The sequence below is a fragment of the Ranitomeya imitator genome, chromosome 2, assembly GCF_032444005.1.
Source record: "Ranitomeya imitator isolate aRanImi1 chromosome 2, aRanImi1.pri, whole genome shotgun sequence".
Classification (NCBI taxonomy): Eukaryota; Metazoa; Chordata; class Amphibia; order Anura; family Dendrobatidae; genus Ranitomeya; species Ranitomeya imitator.
Window position 1 is genome coordinate 820167432 of NC_091283.1, and position 17313 is coordinate 820184744.

At 46.5% G+C, this 17313-nt stretch overlaps 1 protein-coding gene across 1 annotated transcript in view; it reads right to left on the bottom strand.

Annotated features, from left to right (window-relative positions):
• The window catches only part of PTPRE (protein tyrosine phosphatase receptor type E), a 186396-nt gene extending 174585 nt beyond the window's left edge, over positions 1 to 11811 (bottom strand). Inside the window, exon 1 of the mRNA XM_069753946.1 lies at positions 11464 to 11811. Coding sequence (XP_069610047.1) covers positions 11464 to 11487 — 24 coding nt within the window. The 5' untranslated portion in view covers positions 11488 to 11811. The remainder of the gene's footprint in view (positions 1 to 11463) is intronic.
• Between the last annotated feature and the right edge of the window lie 5502 nt (positions 11812 to 17313).

A 17313-nucleotide genomic window follows, 5' to 3' on the forward strand; every position in this document is an offset into this window, starting at 1 on the left:
GATTTGAAACAATGAATCCGGCGTCCGGATCCGCTTTTCAAGCATTTTCCATTGAAATCAAGCTGATTTTCCATTCTGGTCTCTCTCTCTCCGTTGCATCAGTTTTTACACTATTTGCAACGGATCCGTTTTTTCAAACATTAGCCGGATTCTGCCGGAAACAAAAAACCTGATGTGTGAAAGTAGCCTAATACAAATCCAGGAGTGGGTGATAAATACAGAAGTGGTGCATATGTTTCTATTATACTTTTCCTCTAATTGTTCCACTCCTGGTTTTGGCTACAAATACTGAGGTAAAATACTGACCAAATACTGCTAGTGTGACGGCAGCCTCATACTGCAGCCTACTGAAATTAAAGGGACACTGTCACCTGAATTTGGAGGGAACAATCTTCAGCCATATGGGCGGAGTTTTCGGGTGTTTGATTCACCCTTTCCTTACCGACTGGCTGCATGCTGGCTGCAATATTGGATTGAAGTTCATTCTCTGTCCTCCGTAGTACATGCCTGCAGAAGACAATCTTGCCTTGCGCAGGCGTGTACTATGGAGGACAGAGAATGAACTTCAATCCAATATTGCAGCCAGCATGCAGCCAGCGGGTAAGGAAAGGGTGAATCAAACACCCCAAAACCCCGCCTCCATGGCTGAAGATTGTTCCCTCCAAATTCAGGTGACAGAGTCCCTTTAAGGGGCTTGTCACATTACGATAAATGGGCAAAATTGTAAGTTTTTTCTAAAACTCCCCAAAAAATCTCAGCTCTCAGAAGTGACTGGGTTCGTAAGGCAAGGAGTTCAGCGCTTACAAGCTTTTTGCTATACAGCTTGTAAGCGCTGCTCTGAAGTTGGTCAGATTCAGTTCCAGGGCCCCTGTGCTCCTCCATTGCTGCAGAGATGAAGTCACCTCTACTTGCAGCATCAGAGAGCAAACATTTACGCTATGTGCACACGTTGCGGATTAGGCTTAAGAATTTTTAGTGCGGATTCTGCACCTCTTGGCAGAAAACGCAGGTGCGGATTTGACGCATTTTTTGTGCGGATTTTGTGAGGATTTGCTGAGGATTTTTTGCGGATTTCTTGCGTTTTTTACCCCTGCGGATTTCTATAATGGAATGGGTACAAAAACGCTGCAGATCCCCCCCAAAAAAAGTGACATGCTACTTCTTTTAATCCGCAGCGTTTCCGCACGGTATTTTCCGCACCATTAGCACAGCGCTTTTTTTTACCATTGATTTACATTGTACTGTAAATCACTTGCGGATCTGCAGCGTTTCTGCACCGTAAAAAACGCTGCAGATCAGCAGGAAATCCGCAACGTGTGCACATACCCTTAGGCTCATCAGCAGAACTGCGCCGCCGGTCCAAACTGTCAATCATCAAGAACGCACTGCAACTCCGCAAGCAGGAATCCGGGACCCAGAAGCATAGGCGCGCACAGGAGCTGTTTACACCAAACGGTACATTTTAAAAGGAGACTATTTGCAAACTTGTCCGACCGACCCGCTAATTTGTATTTCTCCTAAGATACCGCGGGCTGGTTAATGTCTGCACCCGCTGTGAATTTATCTACATCGCATTACGCCTCAGCTTCATTACTGGCCATTTAAAAACCGCTGACAATGGCGCTATGTCACAACGCGGCGGACGCACGTATAACGTCCCGGGTGCCGCCTGTGACTGATTGAAAATTAGATTAACGGTGTTTTCTTCCACTACAGGGGCAGGAGGAAAGCCGCCGCCGGCTGTAGGAATAATGCACAGTGTTAAGTAGAAGCAATAACGGCAGCAAACACACAGCACCGTGTAGGGACAACACATAGTGGTCGTCACCCAGCTTTCCACATTCCTGAATGGTAAACCTGCCTTTACCCGTTCAGAATTTGGTCATCTTTTTACCTTTTATTTTTTTCCTCCCTTCGAAGCGCCCTAACTTATCATTATTTTTTTTTTAGTGCTAATTCTAGTTTTGATTGACACCATTCACTTTAATGTGCTGAAAAAGTATATAAAAAAAAATTACAAGCGCAATGAAAAAAATGCTATTATGCTAGTTTTTTGGTTTTCACGCCATTCATTGTAGGGTAAATATCTAATATCATAATTCTCCATTTTAGTACATTTACGGTGATTCCAAACTTGTATAGTTTTCTGATTTTTAGGTTTTAGTAGTTAAAAAATAAATTAACTTTGGAAAAAAGAAAGGTTCGTGTCAGCACTTTTCGAGATCCATAAGGGAATACTAATCACACGTGGCATTTTTTGCAGTTACCGTAATTTTTCTGTAACCTATTTAGGACCACCGTAATCAATGACATTTCAGAAATCTCATTCATACACTTCGTATTTTTTGCTTCCGTGCATCAAGACGCATCATGAAACTTCTTTTAGCGCTTTTGCAGCACTTTTCACGCATTAAAATAAATGGGTAAAAAAATGCAAAAATGTTTTTTCCTGCCACTAACTCCGGTTTTTGGTACAGGAAAAAAAAAGCTGCAAAAACTCAATATGCACTGACTTTTTTTTTAACTTTTTCCACTATTACAGCTGTGTGGCGAGCCGATTTTGAGGTTCATGCCTCATTTTGATAGCTTTTTATTACATTTTTGCAGAAAAAAAAAAGTTTTCGATTTTTTTTTTTTTTCTCTTTACGCCATTTACTGTTCCCTTTAAATGACTTTATAGTTCCATAGAGTGGACTTTTGCTGATGCAGTGATGCCAAGTACCGTATGTTTATTTTTTATTTTTGAACTGGGATAAAGGAGGCATTTCAAACATTTATAACTTATCTACATCCTATTACCGCATATTATTCTATTTTTTTTTTTATTCATTTTTACTCTTTCTTTTCTTTAGGGGACTTGAACCTGTTTTTGTTTATTGATTGTTTTATAATCTACAATATTCTTGTATAGCAGTGTATATAAAAGATGAGGAACCCCCTATGAAGCCCAAAGATTGGGAGGACGGGGGTCTTCAGTAGGTAACCCGCTGGCACCCCACTATTAAGTGTCCTACCAGAATAGCATCACTTAATTGCTGCTGTCAGCATAATTTAAGGGGTTAAACAGCAATAATTGGAGATATTAGAGGCAAGAAGTGGCTGTATAACACATCCGGCACCTATCATGTACGGAGTTGGCTCAGCTGTTGCTTGAGCCTGTTTTATACACCCACGATCTGTGATGAACATACCAGTACATCTTTTGTCAGTAAAGAGTTAAAGGTAACCTCTTTTCTACAGAAACGAGTAGGACGACTGTATAGGCCTCAGTACAACAATAAAAACGATATCTGTCTTGAAATAATCTGATTTGCCAGTGTTGAGAAATGGAGCCTTGAAGTTACATGCAAATTAGCCTGGAAGTGCACTGGGGGTGGAGTATCAATATTCCTTGAGTGCATGGACACGCCTCCAATGCACTTCCAGGCAAACTTAGATGTGTCTTACAAACCAAATTTCTTAACACTGGCACGTCGGATTACTACAAGACAGGTATCATTTTTATCGTTGTACAAGGACCTACACGGTCCTATGAAAGAAGGGACATGGCACAGTATACTTTTTTTGCTTGACGCCTCTGTAGGGAAAAAGTAGTGCAGAACTGTGGGTACGCTTCACATATGCGACAATTCAGCCTTCCATGTGACATCTCATGGCCACTATGTATTTCTCAGTAATGATCTGTGTGAATTGCTCCGCTCTGACTTCATCACTACATTTCCTCGAGACGTCAGTGACAGGATGTAAGGATTTCCTAAGAACCACAGTGGTCAACATAGAGGGACTGAAGGGGTATTCCCAACTTTCACAAATAAGACATATTTACAGGATATATTATGAAGTCCAGATAGTTACGATTGGCATCCACACCTATGCAGAGAAACGGAATCTCATTCACCGATTCACTCTGGAGGATTTCCCCATAGAAGTAAATGGCGACGTTGTTCAGTATGTACGTGACATGGCAGTCTATGGGAGTTATGTAATGAGACATTCGCCTCTGACCGTACAGGCCAATGCTTGTCTAAGGTTGTAGAGCTCAGGGAATGCTAGGAGTTGTAGTTCCCTAACAGCCAGAGAAGCAAAAAGCAATTTTTACCGCGTTTACGTTTTTTGCCGTGACAGCGAGCAGCCAGAAAACCGCTGATTTCTCCTACTCCTGCACTGTTTAGAAGCTCTTCACCTTCATATTAAACGGTGCAGGTTTATTTTAGCAGTGCAGGAGTTAATCTGCTAACTTGATATAGTTTGAAAGCTTTCCTGCATTAAGGTTCTCAGCTGTTCACTGTTAGCCATTCCCATCCCCTCTTTTCTTGATAACCAGCCTTGCTAAAGCAGACAGCTGAGGAATGCAGCCCCCAGCTGTCTGTTTTGCCTGGCTGGTTATTAAAAATACAGGGGAACACATGCCGTTTTTTGTTAAATTATTTAATTAGATGGCATTAGAAGCAGTGTTTGCCAAGCTGTCATGCACATGACAGTGCGGCAAACACTGGATGTTCAGCCTCCACATTAAAGTGAATGGGGTCCGGGTTCGGGTACTGTTCTGGTACTTGAACCAAACATTTTCTAACTGTTCGCTTAAATCCGCCAGACCTGAACATCCAGGGATTTGCCCATCACTACTCATCAATAATGCAAAATTCCATGTGATTTGGAGATGAAAGTGGCCCTCTAATTTTTTGGGGTCCCTGTGTGACTGCCCAGATTGCACCAATGATATGTCCGCGATAGTATACAGTACTGAGCATAAATGAGTACACCGCTTTTGAAAAGTAAGATTTTAATCACTATCTCAACACAAGAGCAATTTCCAAAATTTGGACAAGACTGAATTTCTTAGAACATTTTTAACCCATAAAACGAAAATATGGTTAATAATATAACTTCCATTACAAAATCTTCAGTTTTACCCAAATTAGTTGATCCAAACAAAAACTTAATCTAGTATTTTATAGGACATCCATTATATTTAATGACAGCACTAAGTCTTCTAGGCATGTAATGTGGAAATTGGCGACACATTGGAACATCTATCTTTTTACATTTACGTCTTTTAGAGCCTGGATGCTGGATGGAGAGTGAAATGAAGCTCCTCAACCGCAGCAGCACGCATGCAGCTCCACGTGAGCGTAAGGGGGTAGAAGAAAACGCCGAGGCAAGATGAAGCTTATAATATGAATATTAATGTCTCATATTATTATATGTTTTTATAATAGAATTTGCATTTTATTTTTATGGCCGGTGTGTCTTGGCTTTTCTGGAGGTTCTACCTCAAGGCCGTCCCCGGGGATTGGAGATGTCTGTCCATAGGGGAACAATTACAGGGCATAGAGATATACCGGTAGTTGCAACAGTTTGGGTGAGATATGGTTAACATTTTGGGATTAGCCCGCATATGGGGAAGGGTTAGATCTGATAAAAAGAGGACGCACTTCCAAGTAGAGGAGATAGAGAGTAGGAAATCTCTGAAAGTGTGAGGTGCTACAGCCTCAAGTTCAGAAGCGGAAAAGTGTCCTCTCAGGGTCAAGTGCGTGAGGACACACCGGAAGTTTAGCGAAGAATCCGGGGTGGTCCAGAGGATAGGATTCAGGTGAGGCATCGGCATTCATGGCTCTTTCTTCCCTTGTTGGAAGAGGCCGGTCGGGTCACAGTGAGAGGGAAAGATGGTGGGCCTCAGGGACGCTGTAATGACGGACAGGAAACTCCTGGAACCAGCAGAAGCTGCTGAGGCAGGGCAGGTCGGGCAGAACAGAGGCAGGAAATTATTGTACACCGGGTAAAGGGAACATCAGTCAAAAGGGATTCTGTCTACTGTACACCACAGACGAATGTAGCTGAACTGTGCACTAAAAACGAACCTGTTGGACCGGACACAAGGTCGGTCTCCTGTTACATGTGCAACTGTATCGGGTCACGTCATTGGTGCGACCGTCGGAAGGGAAAAGCCAGTCGGCAGCATAACCAGCGGAAGTGACAGGGAGGCGCCATTTTCCTTTCAGCATCAGAGCAGAACAGAAACACACGAAACCTCTCTAGCTATGAGTCGAATATCTAGCAAGTACTGCCGAGATGGAGACATCATCTAATGAGCAAATCATTTACCTCACCAGTTCGGCGCCGCACCTTTCTTGTGTAAAGAAATAATTTTCTTTCTCAGGTCTTGTGACATTTCTCTTCCACGTGGTGCCATTGCTGACAGAATGAAATAGGAAGCGGTTTTCTTTGTTACGCAATGCCGTTTTATAGTCACTTGTCTGCTGGACACCTGCTTAATGAACTAGTCTTACCTACGGGTCAATTCTTGTTAATTAAAATGTTGTAGTCTAAACTTTAGCTTTGCTCTTAAGTCTTTAATTAATGAGTACACCCCAATGAATTAATTTAATTGTTTGGGGTGTGCAAAATAACAAATCTTGTTTGCACTCAAAAAAATCAGAAAATGTTGATTCTGAAAGAAATTATAGGTTTTCTGACAAATCTGTTGGGGTGTACTCATTTATGCTGAACACTATATATTGCTGAAGACTAAAATGTAGCATTTCAAATACTATTGAAGGGACCATATGACATTTTACTCAAAAAATACTTAAATAAAGCAAAATAAAAGCTTCTTTAAATCTGCAGGAAGTTCATCTATCATTGTGCACCGTTTTGATGAATTTGACACAAAATCTGCTGGTCTGAAAATAAAGAAAAGCCCAAAAATCGACCTAATAAATCAAAATAAAAAAATGATAAATTGAGGCTAAAAAAAAGAATAATAAAAAATTATGATTCAGCACAAACAAGATATCACCTCGTTTTCTAAAGTAGTAATTGGCACCGCCCGGCTTGGTTTTCCTCCTAATCTCATGGTTTTGACTACATGATTATGTCAGCACAAAGCATCGGAGGACATGAAGCATTTCTGGAATCCTGTGGGAAGAAGGCACCAAACACAATATAGAAGACGCTTTATTCTATCAGATTTCTAGGCTAAACATGAAGCGTGTGCCCCTTATCTGGACCCTTGTGATGGGGGGTATTTACCATTCACATTATGCCGGACATTTACACCCTAAATACTTAGGGCATGTTCATACGTTAAGTACGGTATTTGGTGAGGATATTTCTGCATTTCTTGGCAGGAAAAACGCTGCGAAAGAACAGGCACTTTTTTGATACATTTTTTACATACATTTTTGGTGCATTATTTTCCCCCGTTCATTAATATGAGTGAAATCTGCAGCAAAAGCTGTGAAGGAATTGGCACGCGGCAGATCTAAATCAGCAAGTTAAAAATAAGCAGCGTGTGCACGAGACTGCAAGATTCTCATTGACTCTGCTGCTACTAGGAAATCCTTCAGGTTTTGTGACAAGTCTGAGCAGAAAAAGACGCGACAAATCTACATGTGCACAGGACCTTATGTTTTTTGGGGTGAAGGAGAAAATATCTGCAGAGAGATCTGGAAAGACGCACTTCACTACAGATCACGTTCCCACAAGACCGTGGACCGCACAATATCCAGAATATTCACTTACAAAAAACTAGAACTCTGACAGGAAAAAAATAACAAGAAGCATCAGGATAGATAGATAGATAGATAGATAGATAGATAGATAGATAGATAGATAGATAGATAGATAGATAGAAAGATAATAGATAGATAGATAGATAGATAGATAGATAGATAGATAGATAGATAGATAGATAGATAGGTGGATAGATAGATAGATAGATACGGTAGATAGATAATAGATAGATAGATAGATAGATAGATAGATAGATAGATAGATAGATAGATAGATAGATAGATAGATAGATAGAGTGGGGAAAAAAAGTATTTAGTCAGCCACCAATTGTGCAAGTTCCACCACTTATAAAGATGAGAGAGGCCTGTAATTGACATCATAGGTAGACCACAACTATGAGAGTCAAAATGAGAAAACAAATCCAGAAAATCACCTTGTCTGCTTTGACACGATTTATTTTGCAAATTATGGTGGAAAATAAGTATTTGGTCATTAACAAAAGTTCATCTCAATATTTTGTAATATATCCTTTGTTGGCAATGACAGAGGTCAAACGTTTTCTGTATTCACAAGGTTGCCACACACTGTTGTTGGTATGTTGGCCCATTCCTCCATGCAGATCTCCTCTAGAGCAGTGATGTTTTGGGCCTGTCGCTGGGCAACACGGACTTTCAACTCCCTCCAAAGGTTTTCTATGTGGTTGAGATCTGAAGACTGGTTATGCCACTCCAGGACCTTCATGTTCTTCTTACGAAGCCACTCCTTCGTTGCCCTGGCGGTGTGCTTGGGATCATTATCATGCTGAAAGACCCAGCCACGTTTCATCTTCAATGCCCTTGCTGATGCAAGGAGGTTTGGACTCAAAATCTCACGATACATGGCCCCATTCATTCTTTCATGTACACGGATCTGTCGTCCTGATGCCTTTGCAGAGAAACAGCCCCAAAGCATGATGTTACCACCCCCATGCTTCACTGTAGGTATGGTGTTCTTTGGATGCAACTCAGCATTCGACAGCTCTTTGGTCTTCACCATAGTGGAGTTTGGAGTGCGAATGTTTGAGGTTGTGGACAGGAGTCTTTTATACTGATAACAAGTTCAAACAGGTGCCATTACTACACGTAATGAGTGGAGGACAGAGGAGCCTCTTAAAGAAGTTACAGGTCTGTGAGAGCCAGAAATTTTGCATGTTTTTAGGTGACCAAATACTTATTTTCCACCGTAATTTGCAAAATAAATCTTGCCATTCAGACAAGGTGATTTTCTGGATTTGTTTTCTGATTGTGACTCTCATAGTTGTGTTCTACCTATGATGTCAATTACAGGCCTCTCTCATCTTTATAAGTGGGAGAACTTGCACAATTGGTCGCTGACTGCATACTTTTTTTCCCCACTGTAGATAGATGAATAGAATAGATACATAGATAGATTGCTCCTGACATCACAGAACATGATATTTTCATGACACAATTTTCTACAATCCTCGTTGTTTCTTTGCTATACACATATTTTTGTGGATCGTAGAGAGATCAAACAGTTAATAACATTGTGGACATTGGAGCTGACCACAAAAATGACGGTCGTAGTGACAGGATGATCGACCACTTCACAAAGTGCTAATAAAGTTATGGAAGTGGCCAAGATAACCAAATAGACTTCAAACCAACCGCTATCCTCCACGTCCATCACTTGTTGTTCTGAGCACAGGTTGTCTCTGTGGCGGCCTGGACACATTCTACCTTTACTCTACATAAGTTCTGTAACTTTGCAGATACATTGTGTCACTTATTTAGCGCTTTTCTTGCCTTACTAACTTTATTATGCTTCGGAGCTGCATTCACAAATCTGCCTGTTGCTCTTAGAAACAGTCAAATGATTGTAGTCGGTCGTGATCTCAGATCATATGATGGAAAGAGAGAATCCGGCCTCCCATACACCGCAGACAGCGGCCAACACCGATCCCTCTGTCCCCCCATGCACATGCATGCTCACCTTGGCCGAGCGTGCATGTATTCTCAGTGAGGAAGGAGAAGGAATTGCGCAGATTCCAGTGATGGAGGCTGATTTCCAGTGAGAACAGAAATTTTGAGAATTTATAATCCAACATGTTCACCCCTCTACCCCCCAACATCTGCCGTCAGGGTAGAGGGGGCGTCCCTCACACACATTAGATGGTTTAATGTGTATGGAGGACACTCCACCGACACTCCAAATGACTTAGGGTCTGGGCAGATTTAGTGATTTCAGCTCTGAAGCCAGCAGAATTACGACAGCAGCCCACATTTTATACACAGCTGTCTATTTATTAGTAGACCTTGGTGTGGAGGCCACGTCAGACCCTGCGATCCTCCTCCGACCTGCCGGGATTCGGGCAGCAGGGTGATGGTCACAGGGGCTTTGGGTCAGCAGACACCGATGTGGCGGCTGGATCAGGCTCCCGCTTCTCTTTCTGATCACGTCTTGTCTGTACCCATTTGATTGATGACCCACATTATGGGCAGATGGGGGCCACCAAGGGGCCACAACTATGGGGCCCAAGAGCCACATGAGAATTGTAAATTGACAATATAGGAACAAGGGTCTTCACAACTCTCAGACCCCAGAATATACATCACACACCATCAAGACTCGGACATGGCCGCTCCGCCGACACCATTGACCTAAATTATGCAAATTAGCTCAGAACCAGTATAGAATCCCAATGAAGTCGTCATCATCGCACTGCACATAGTAATCCAACGACTGCCAAACCGTGCCTGCAAAACTACAACTCCCATCATGCCTGGAAGCCACCGAGCTCCTGAAGAAGCCTTATATCAGGAGCTGCGCTCAGGTGAACCCACATGGCAGGGAGGCACACGTGACTGTGGCCTCTTCTGCATTCATTGCAGCCTGCACCCCGACCACTCTGCAGTCACAACATCTACAGGCACTGGATGCTCCGCAGAGCACTGCGCTCTTGTTATGAGGTTCTGCATCAGCTGTGCCCTCTGCAGAGCAAGACATTATACTCACAGCAGTGCCATGACTTATGCTGCAATCCACCCGATACCTGTGACTGTACATTATTACTGAGCTGTTACTATGCTTTACCTTGTAGGAATGAGGTTCTGCATCAGCTGTGTTCTGGGTTGGATACCACTATGCTATGAATTATAGGGGATCCGTGCACAACTAATACTAGATTTTGTAAAAATGAGGTTCTGCGCCAGCTGTGCTCTGTTCATAACCTTTACTATACCTTGTAGACATGAGGTTCTGCATCAGCTGGGGTTTATAAATGCCACTAATACATTTAGAAATGAGGTTCTGCATCAGCTGGGGTTTATAAATGCCACTAATACATTTAGAAATGAGGTTCTGCATCAGCTGTGGTCTGTGTATAATCTATACTATGCCTCATAGACATGAGGTTCTGCATCAGCTATGGTTTTTAAATACCACTACTATATTCAGGAGGTTCTGAATCAGCTGTGGTCTGTGCATACCCTATACTGTGCCAGGTAGACAAGAGGTTCTGCATCAGCTTTAGTCTGTGCATATCCTACACTGTGGCTGGTAGACATGAAGTTCTGCATCAGCTGTGGTTTGTAAATACTACTAATACCCTTAGGTATGAGGTTCTGCATCAGCATTGGTTCTTGCAGAAAAAGACACCGGTGTATCATCTAAAATCAATACCACCACTGACAACCACCCACTCAGCCTTCATTCTCGTGCAATGCAGCCATGAGGTTCTGCATCAGCTGCGGTCTGTAAATAACACTGAGCTGCCCTGTAGTAATCAGGTTCTGCAGCAGCTGTGGCATTACTAATGGCATGTGTGCAGTTACCTAAATCAGCGCCACCACTGACAACCACCCACTCAGCCTTCATTCTCCTCCCATGCAGCTCTGAGGTTCTGCATCAGCTGCGGTTCTGTGCTATCCCCCCACCAGAAGTTCTTACCTGTGGGCTGCAGGGCGCTGTCATCCCTGGCGCGTTACACTGGAGCCGCCGCTGCCGCCGCACTGCTTTCCCCGGGGCCGGCGCCGCGCTCCGCTCCTCCGCTGCGCGGCATTTCCTGGACAGTATTTTACTCAAGCAGAAAGAGAAACAACCCTCCCATGTGCCGGGACCGGGGCTGCGCCGGGGGAAGGGGCCGGGACCGGGGCTGCGCCGGGGGAAGGGGCCGGGACCGGGGCTGCGCCGGGGGAAGGGGCCGGGGCTGAGCCGGGGAGCTGCCCTCCAATGTGGAGAATGCTGCCCAGCCGGGGCTCACACTGCAGCCTACACCATCCTCATCCCCAGTGTGCGGGGCAGTGTGTGCCCGGGCAGTGTCACTGCAGGAGGGGCCGCCGAGCTCCACACTGCACGGGGAGGCTCCGCCAGCACCGATTGGTCTCCTGTGCGCGGCAGGCAGCGCATGAATGGGGAAAGCCGCCGCCTCCCATCCGCAACAGCGCAGAACCGCCGGGGACAAGGGGAGACCGGAGGCTGGAGAGAGGGATGATGGAGGGGAGGAAGGAGAGAGGGATGATGGAGGGGAGAGGGAGGAGAGAGAGATGATGGAGGGGAGGAAGGAGAGAGGGATGATGGAGGGGAGGAAGGAGAGAGGGATGATGGAGGGGAGGAAGGAGAGAGGGATGATGGAGAGAGGAGGAAGGAGTGAGGGATGATGGAGAGGAGGAAGGAGAGAGGGATGATGGAGGGGAGGAAGAAGAGAGGGATGATGGAGGGGAGAAAGGAGAGAGGGATGATGGAGGGGAGGAAGGAGAGAGGGATGATGGAGGGGAGGAAGGAGAGAGGGATGATGGAGGGGAGGAAGGAGAGAGGGATGATGGAGGGGAGAGGGAGGAGAGAGAGATGATGGAGGGGAGGAAGGAGAGAGGGATGATGGAGGGGAGGAAGGAGAGAGGGATGATGGAGGGGAGGAAGGAGAGAGGGATGATGGAGGGGAGGAAGGAGAGAAGGATGATGGAGAGAGGAGGAAGGAGTGAGGGATGATGGAGAAGAGGAAGGAGAGAGGGATGATGGAGGGGAGGAAGGAGAGAGGGATGATGGAGAGAGGAGGAAGGAGTGAGGGATGATGGAGAGGAGGAAGGAGAGAGGGATGATGGAGGGGAGGAAGGAGAGAGGGATGATGGAGGGGAGGAAGGAGAGAGGGATGATGGAGAGAGGAGGAAGGAGTGAGGGATGATGGAGAGGAGGAAGGAGAAAGGGATGATGGAGGGGAGGAAGGAGAGAGGGATGATGGAGAGAGGAGGAAGGAGTGAGGGATGATGGAGGGGAGGAAGGAGAGAGGGATGATGGAGGGGAGAGGGAGGAGAGAGGGATGATGGAGAGAGGAGGAAGGAGAGAGGGATGATGGAGGGGAGAGGGAGGAGAGAGAGATGATGGAGGGGAGGAAGGAGAGAGGGATGATGGAGGGGAGAGGGAGGAGAGAGAGAGATGATGGAGGGGAGGAAGGAGAGAGGGATGATGGAGGGGAGGAAGGAGAGAGGGATGATGGAGGGGAGGATGAAGAGAGGGATGATGGAGGGGAGGAAGGAGAGAGGGATGATGGAGGGGAGAGGGAGGAGAGAGAGATGATGGAGGGGAGGAAGGAGAGAGGGATGATGGAGGGGAGGAAGGAGAGAGGGATGATGGAGGGGAGGATGAAGAGAGGGATGATGGAGGGGAGGAAGGAGAGAGGGATGATGGAGGGATGATGGAGGGGAGAGGGAGGAGAGAGAGATGATGGAGGGGAGGAAGGAGAGAGGGATGATGGAGGGGAGGATGAAGAGAGGGATGATGGAGGGGAGGAAGGAGAGAGGGATGATGGAGGGGAGGAAGGAGAGAGAGATGATGGAGGGGAGGAAGGAGAGAGGGATGATGGAGAGAGGAGGAAGGAGAGAGGGATGATGGAGGGGAGGAAGGAGAGAGAGATGATGGAGGGGAGGAAGGAGAGAGGGATGATGGAGGGGAGGAAGGAGAGAGGGATGATGGAGGGGAGAGGGAGGAGAGAGAGATGATGGAGGGGAGGAAGGAGAGAGGGATGATGGAGAGAGGAGGAAGGAGAGAGGGATGATGGAGAGAGGAGGAAGGAGAGAGGGATGATGGAGGGGAGAGGGAGGAGAGAGGGATGATGGAGGGGAGGAAGGAGAGAGGGATGATGGAGGGGAGGATGAAGAGAGGGATGATGGAGAGAGGAGGAAGGAGAGAGGGATGATGGAGGGGAGAGGGAGGAGAGAGGGATGATGGAGGGGAGGAAGGAGAGAGGGATGATGGAGGGGAGGAAGGAGAGAGGGATGATGGAGGGGAGAGGGAGGAGAGAGGGATGATGGAGGGGAGGAAGGAGAGAGGGATGGTGGAGAGGAGGAAGGAGAGAGGGATGATGGAGGGGAGGATGAAGAGAGGGATGATGGAGGGGAGGAAGGAGAGAGGGATGATGGAGGGGAGAGGGAGGAGAGAGAGATGATGGAGGGGAGGAAGGAGAGAGGGATGATGGAGGGGAGGAAGGAGAGAGGGATGATGGAGGGAAGAGGGAGGAGAGAGAGATGATGGAGGGGAGGAAGGAGAGAGGGATGATGGAGGGGAGGAAGGAGAGAGGGATGATGGAGGGGAGGATGAAGAGAGGGATGATGGAGGGGAGGAAGGAGAGAGGGATGATGGAGGGGAGGGAGGAAGGAGAGAGGGATGATGGAGGGGAGGAAGGAGAGAGGGATGATGGAGGGGAGGAAGGAGAGAGGGATGATGGAGGGGAGGAAGGAGAGAGGGATGATGGAGAGAGGAGGAAGGAGTGAGGGATGATGGAGAAGAAGAGGAAGGAGAGAGGGATGATGGAGGGGAGGAAGGAGAGAGGGATGATGGAGAGAGGGATGATGGAGAGGTGGAAGGAGAGAGGGATGATGGAGGGGAGGAAGGAGAGAGGGATGATGGAGGGGAGGAAGGAGAGAGGGATGATGGAGAGAGGAGGAAGGAGTGAGGGATGATGGAGAGGAGGAAGGAGAAAGGGATGATGGAGGGGAGGAAGGAGAGAGGGTTGATGGAGGGGAGGAAGGAGAGAGGGATGATGGAGGGGAGGAAGGAGAGAGGGATGATGGAGGGAGGAGGAGGAGAGAGGGATGATGGAGGGGAGAGGGAGGAGAGAGAGATGATGGAGGGGAGGAAGGAGAGAGGGATGATGGAGGGGAGGGAGGAAGGAGAGAGGGATGATGGAGGGGAGGAAGGAGAGAGGGATGATGGAGGGGAGGAAGGAGAGAGGGATGATGGAGGGGAGGAAGGAGAGAGGGATGATGGAGGGGAGGAAGGAGAGAGGGATGATGGAGAGAGGAGGAAGGAGTGAGGGATGATGGAGAGTGGAAGGAGAGAGGGATGATGGAGGGGAGGAAGGAGAGAGGGATGATGGAGAAAGGAGGAAGGAGTGAGGGATGATGGAGAGGAGGAAGGAGAGAGGGATGATGGAGGGGAGGAAGGAGAGAGGGATGATGGAGGGGAGGAAGGAGAGAGGGATGATGGAGAGAGGAGGAGGAGTGAGGGATGATGGAGAGGAGGAAGGAGAAAGGGATGATGGAGGGGAGGAAGGAGAGAGGGATGATGGAGAGAGGAGGAAGGAGTGAGGGATGATGGAGAGGAGGAAGGAGAGAGGGATGATGGAGGGGAGGAAGGAGAGAGGGATGATGGAGGGGAGGAAGGAGAGAGGGATGATGGAGGGGAGGAAGGAGAGAGGGATGATGGAGGGGAGGAAGGAGAGAGGGATGATGGAGGGGAGGAAGGAGAGAGGGATGATGGAGGGGAGGAAGGAGAGAGGGATGATGGAGGGGAGGTGTTGTGAATTCTGTGGCTGAATTCACTCCTGTGGTCACAAGTGGTACTGCAGCTTCTGAGCTTCCTCCCTCAGGTGTTCTGGTGAGCTCGTTAACTGCTTCATTACTTAACTCCGCCTGATGCTGCTATCCTTGCTCCTTGTCAATGTTTCAGTGTTGGATCTGAGCTTCTCCTGATTGTTCCTGTGACCTGCTGCTCTGTATAGCTAAGTGCTTTTTGCTTTTTTGTTGCTTTTTTTCTGTCCAGCTTGTCTTTTGTTTTGCTGGAAGCTCTGAGACGCAAAGGGTGTACTGCCGTGCCGTTAGTTCGGCACGGTGGGTTTTTTTTGCCCCCTTTGCGTGGTTTTGCTTTAGGGTTTTTTGTAGACTGCAAAGTTCGCTTTACTGTCCTCGCTCTGTCCTAGAATATCGGGCCCCACTTTGCTGAATCTATTTCATCCCTACGTTTTGTCTTTTCATCTTACTCTCAGTCATTATATGTGGGGGGCTGCCTTTTCCTTTGGGGAATTTCTCTGGGGCAAGTCAGGCCTATTTTTCTATCTTCAGGCTAGCTAGTTTCTTAGGCTGTGCCGAGTTGCCTAGGTAGTTGTTAGGCGCAATCCACAGCCGCTTTTAGTTGTGTTTAGGATAGGATCAGGTGTGCAGTCTACAGAGTTTCCACGTCTCAGAGCTCGTTCTTGTATTTTTGGGTATTTGTCAGATCACTGTGTGCGCTCTGATCGCTATGCACACTGTGTTTCTGGATTGCCTTCATAACACCTGTCATTAGCAAACATAACAGTACAAGGAGCCCAAACTAATGATTCTCAATAGAGGGAAAGAAAAAGTTCTGACATCATTTTTTTTTTTTCTGCTCTGTGTTCACTTTTTTTTTTCCCCCTAGACATTTGGGTGATTCTGGACACAGCTGTGGACATGGATATTCAGGGTCTGTGCTCTTCAATGGATAATCTCGTTATAAATGTACAAAAAATTCAAGATACTATTGATCAGAAATCTATGTTAGAACCAAGAATTCCTATTCCTGATTTGTTTTTTGGAGATAGAACTAAGTTTCTAAGTTTCAAAAATAATTGTAAGCTATTTCTGGCCTTGAAACCTCATTCTTCTGGTAATCCTATTCAACAGGTTTTGATTATTATTTCTTTTTTGCGCGGCGACCCTCAAGACTGGGCATTTTCTCTTGCGCCAGGAGACCCTGCATTGAGTAGTGTCGATGCGTTTTTCCTGGCGCTCGGATTGCTGTACGATGAGCCTAATTCAGTGGATCAGGCTGAGAAAAATTTGCTGGCTTTGTGCCAGGGTCAGGATGAGATAGAGGTATATTGTCAGAAATTTAGGAAATGGTCAGTACTCACTCAGTGGAATGAATCTGCGCTGGCAGCTTTGTTCAGAAAGGGTCTCTCTGAGGCTCTTAAGGATGTCATGGTGGGATTTCCTATGCCTGCTGGTTTGAATGAGTCTTTGTCTTTGGCCATTCAGATCGGTCGACGCTTGCGCGAGCGTAAATCTGTGCACCATTTGGCCGTACTGCCTGAGGTTAAACCTGAGCCTATGCAGTGCGATAGGACTATGACTAGAGTTGAACGGCAGGAATACAGACGTCTGAATGGTCTGTGTTTCTACTGTGGTGATTCCACTCATGCTATTTCTGATTGTCCTAAGCGCACTAAGCGGTCCGCTAGGTCTGCCGTCATTGGTACTGTACAGTCCAAATTCCTTCTGTCCATTACCTTGATATGCTCTTTGTCGTCGTTTTCTGTCATGGCGTTTGTGGATTCGGGCGCTGCCCTGAATCTGATGGATTTGGATTATGCTAAACGTTGTGGGTTTTTCTTGGAGCCTTTGCGGTGTCCTATTCCATTGAGAGGAATTGATGCTACACCTTTGGCCAAGAATAAACCTCAATACTGGGCCCAACTGACCATGTGCATGGCTCCTACACATCAGGAAGTTATTCGCTTTCTGGTGTTGCATAATCTGCATGATGTGGTCGTGTTGGGGTTGCCAT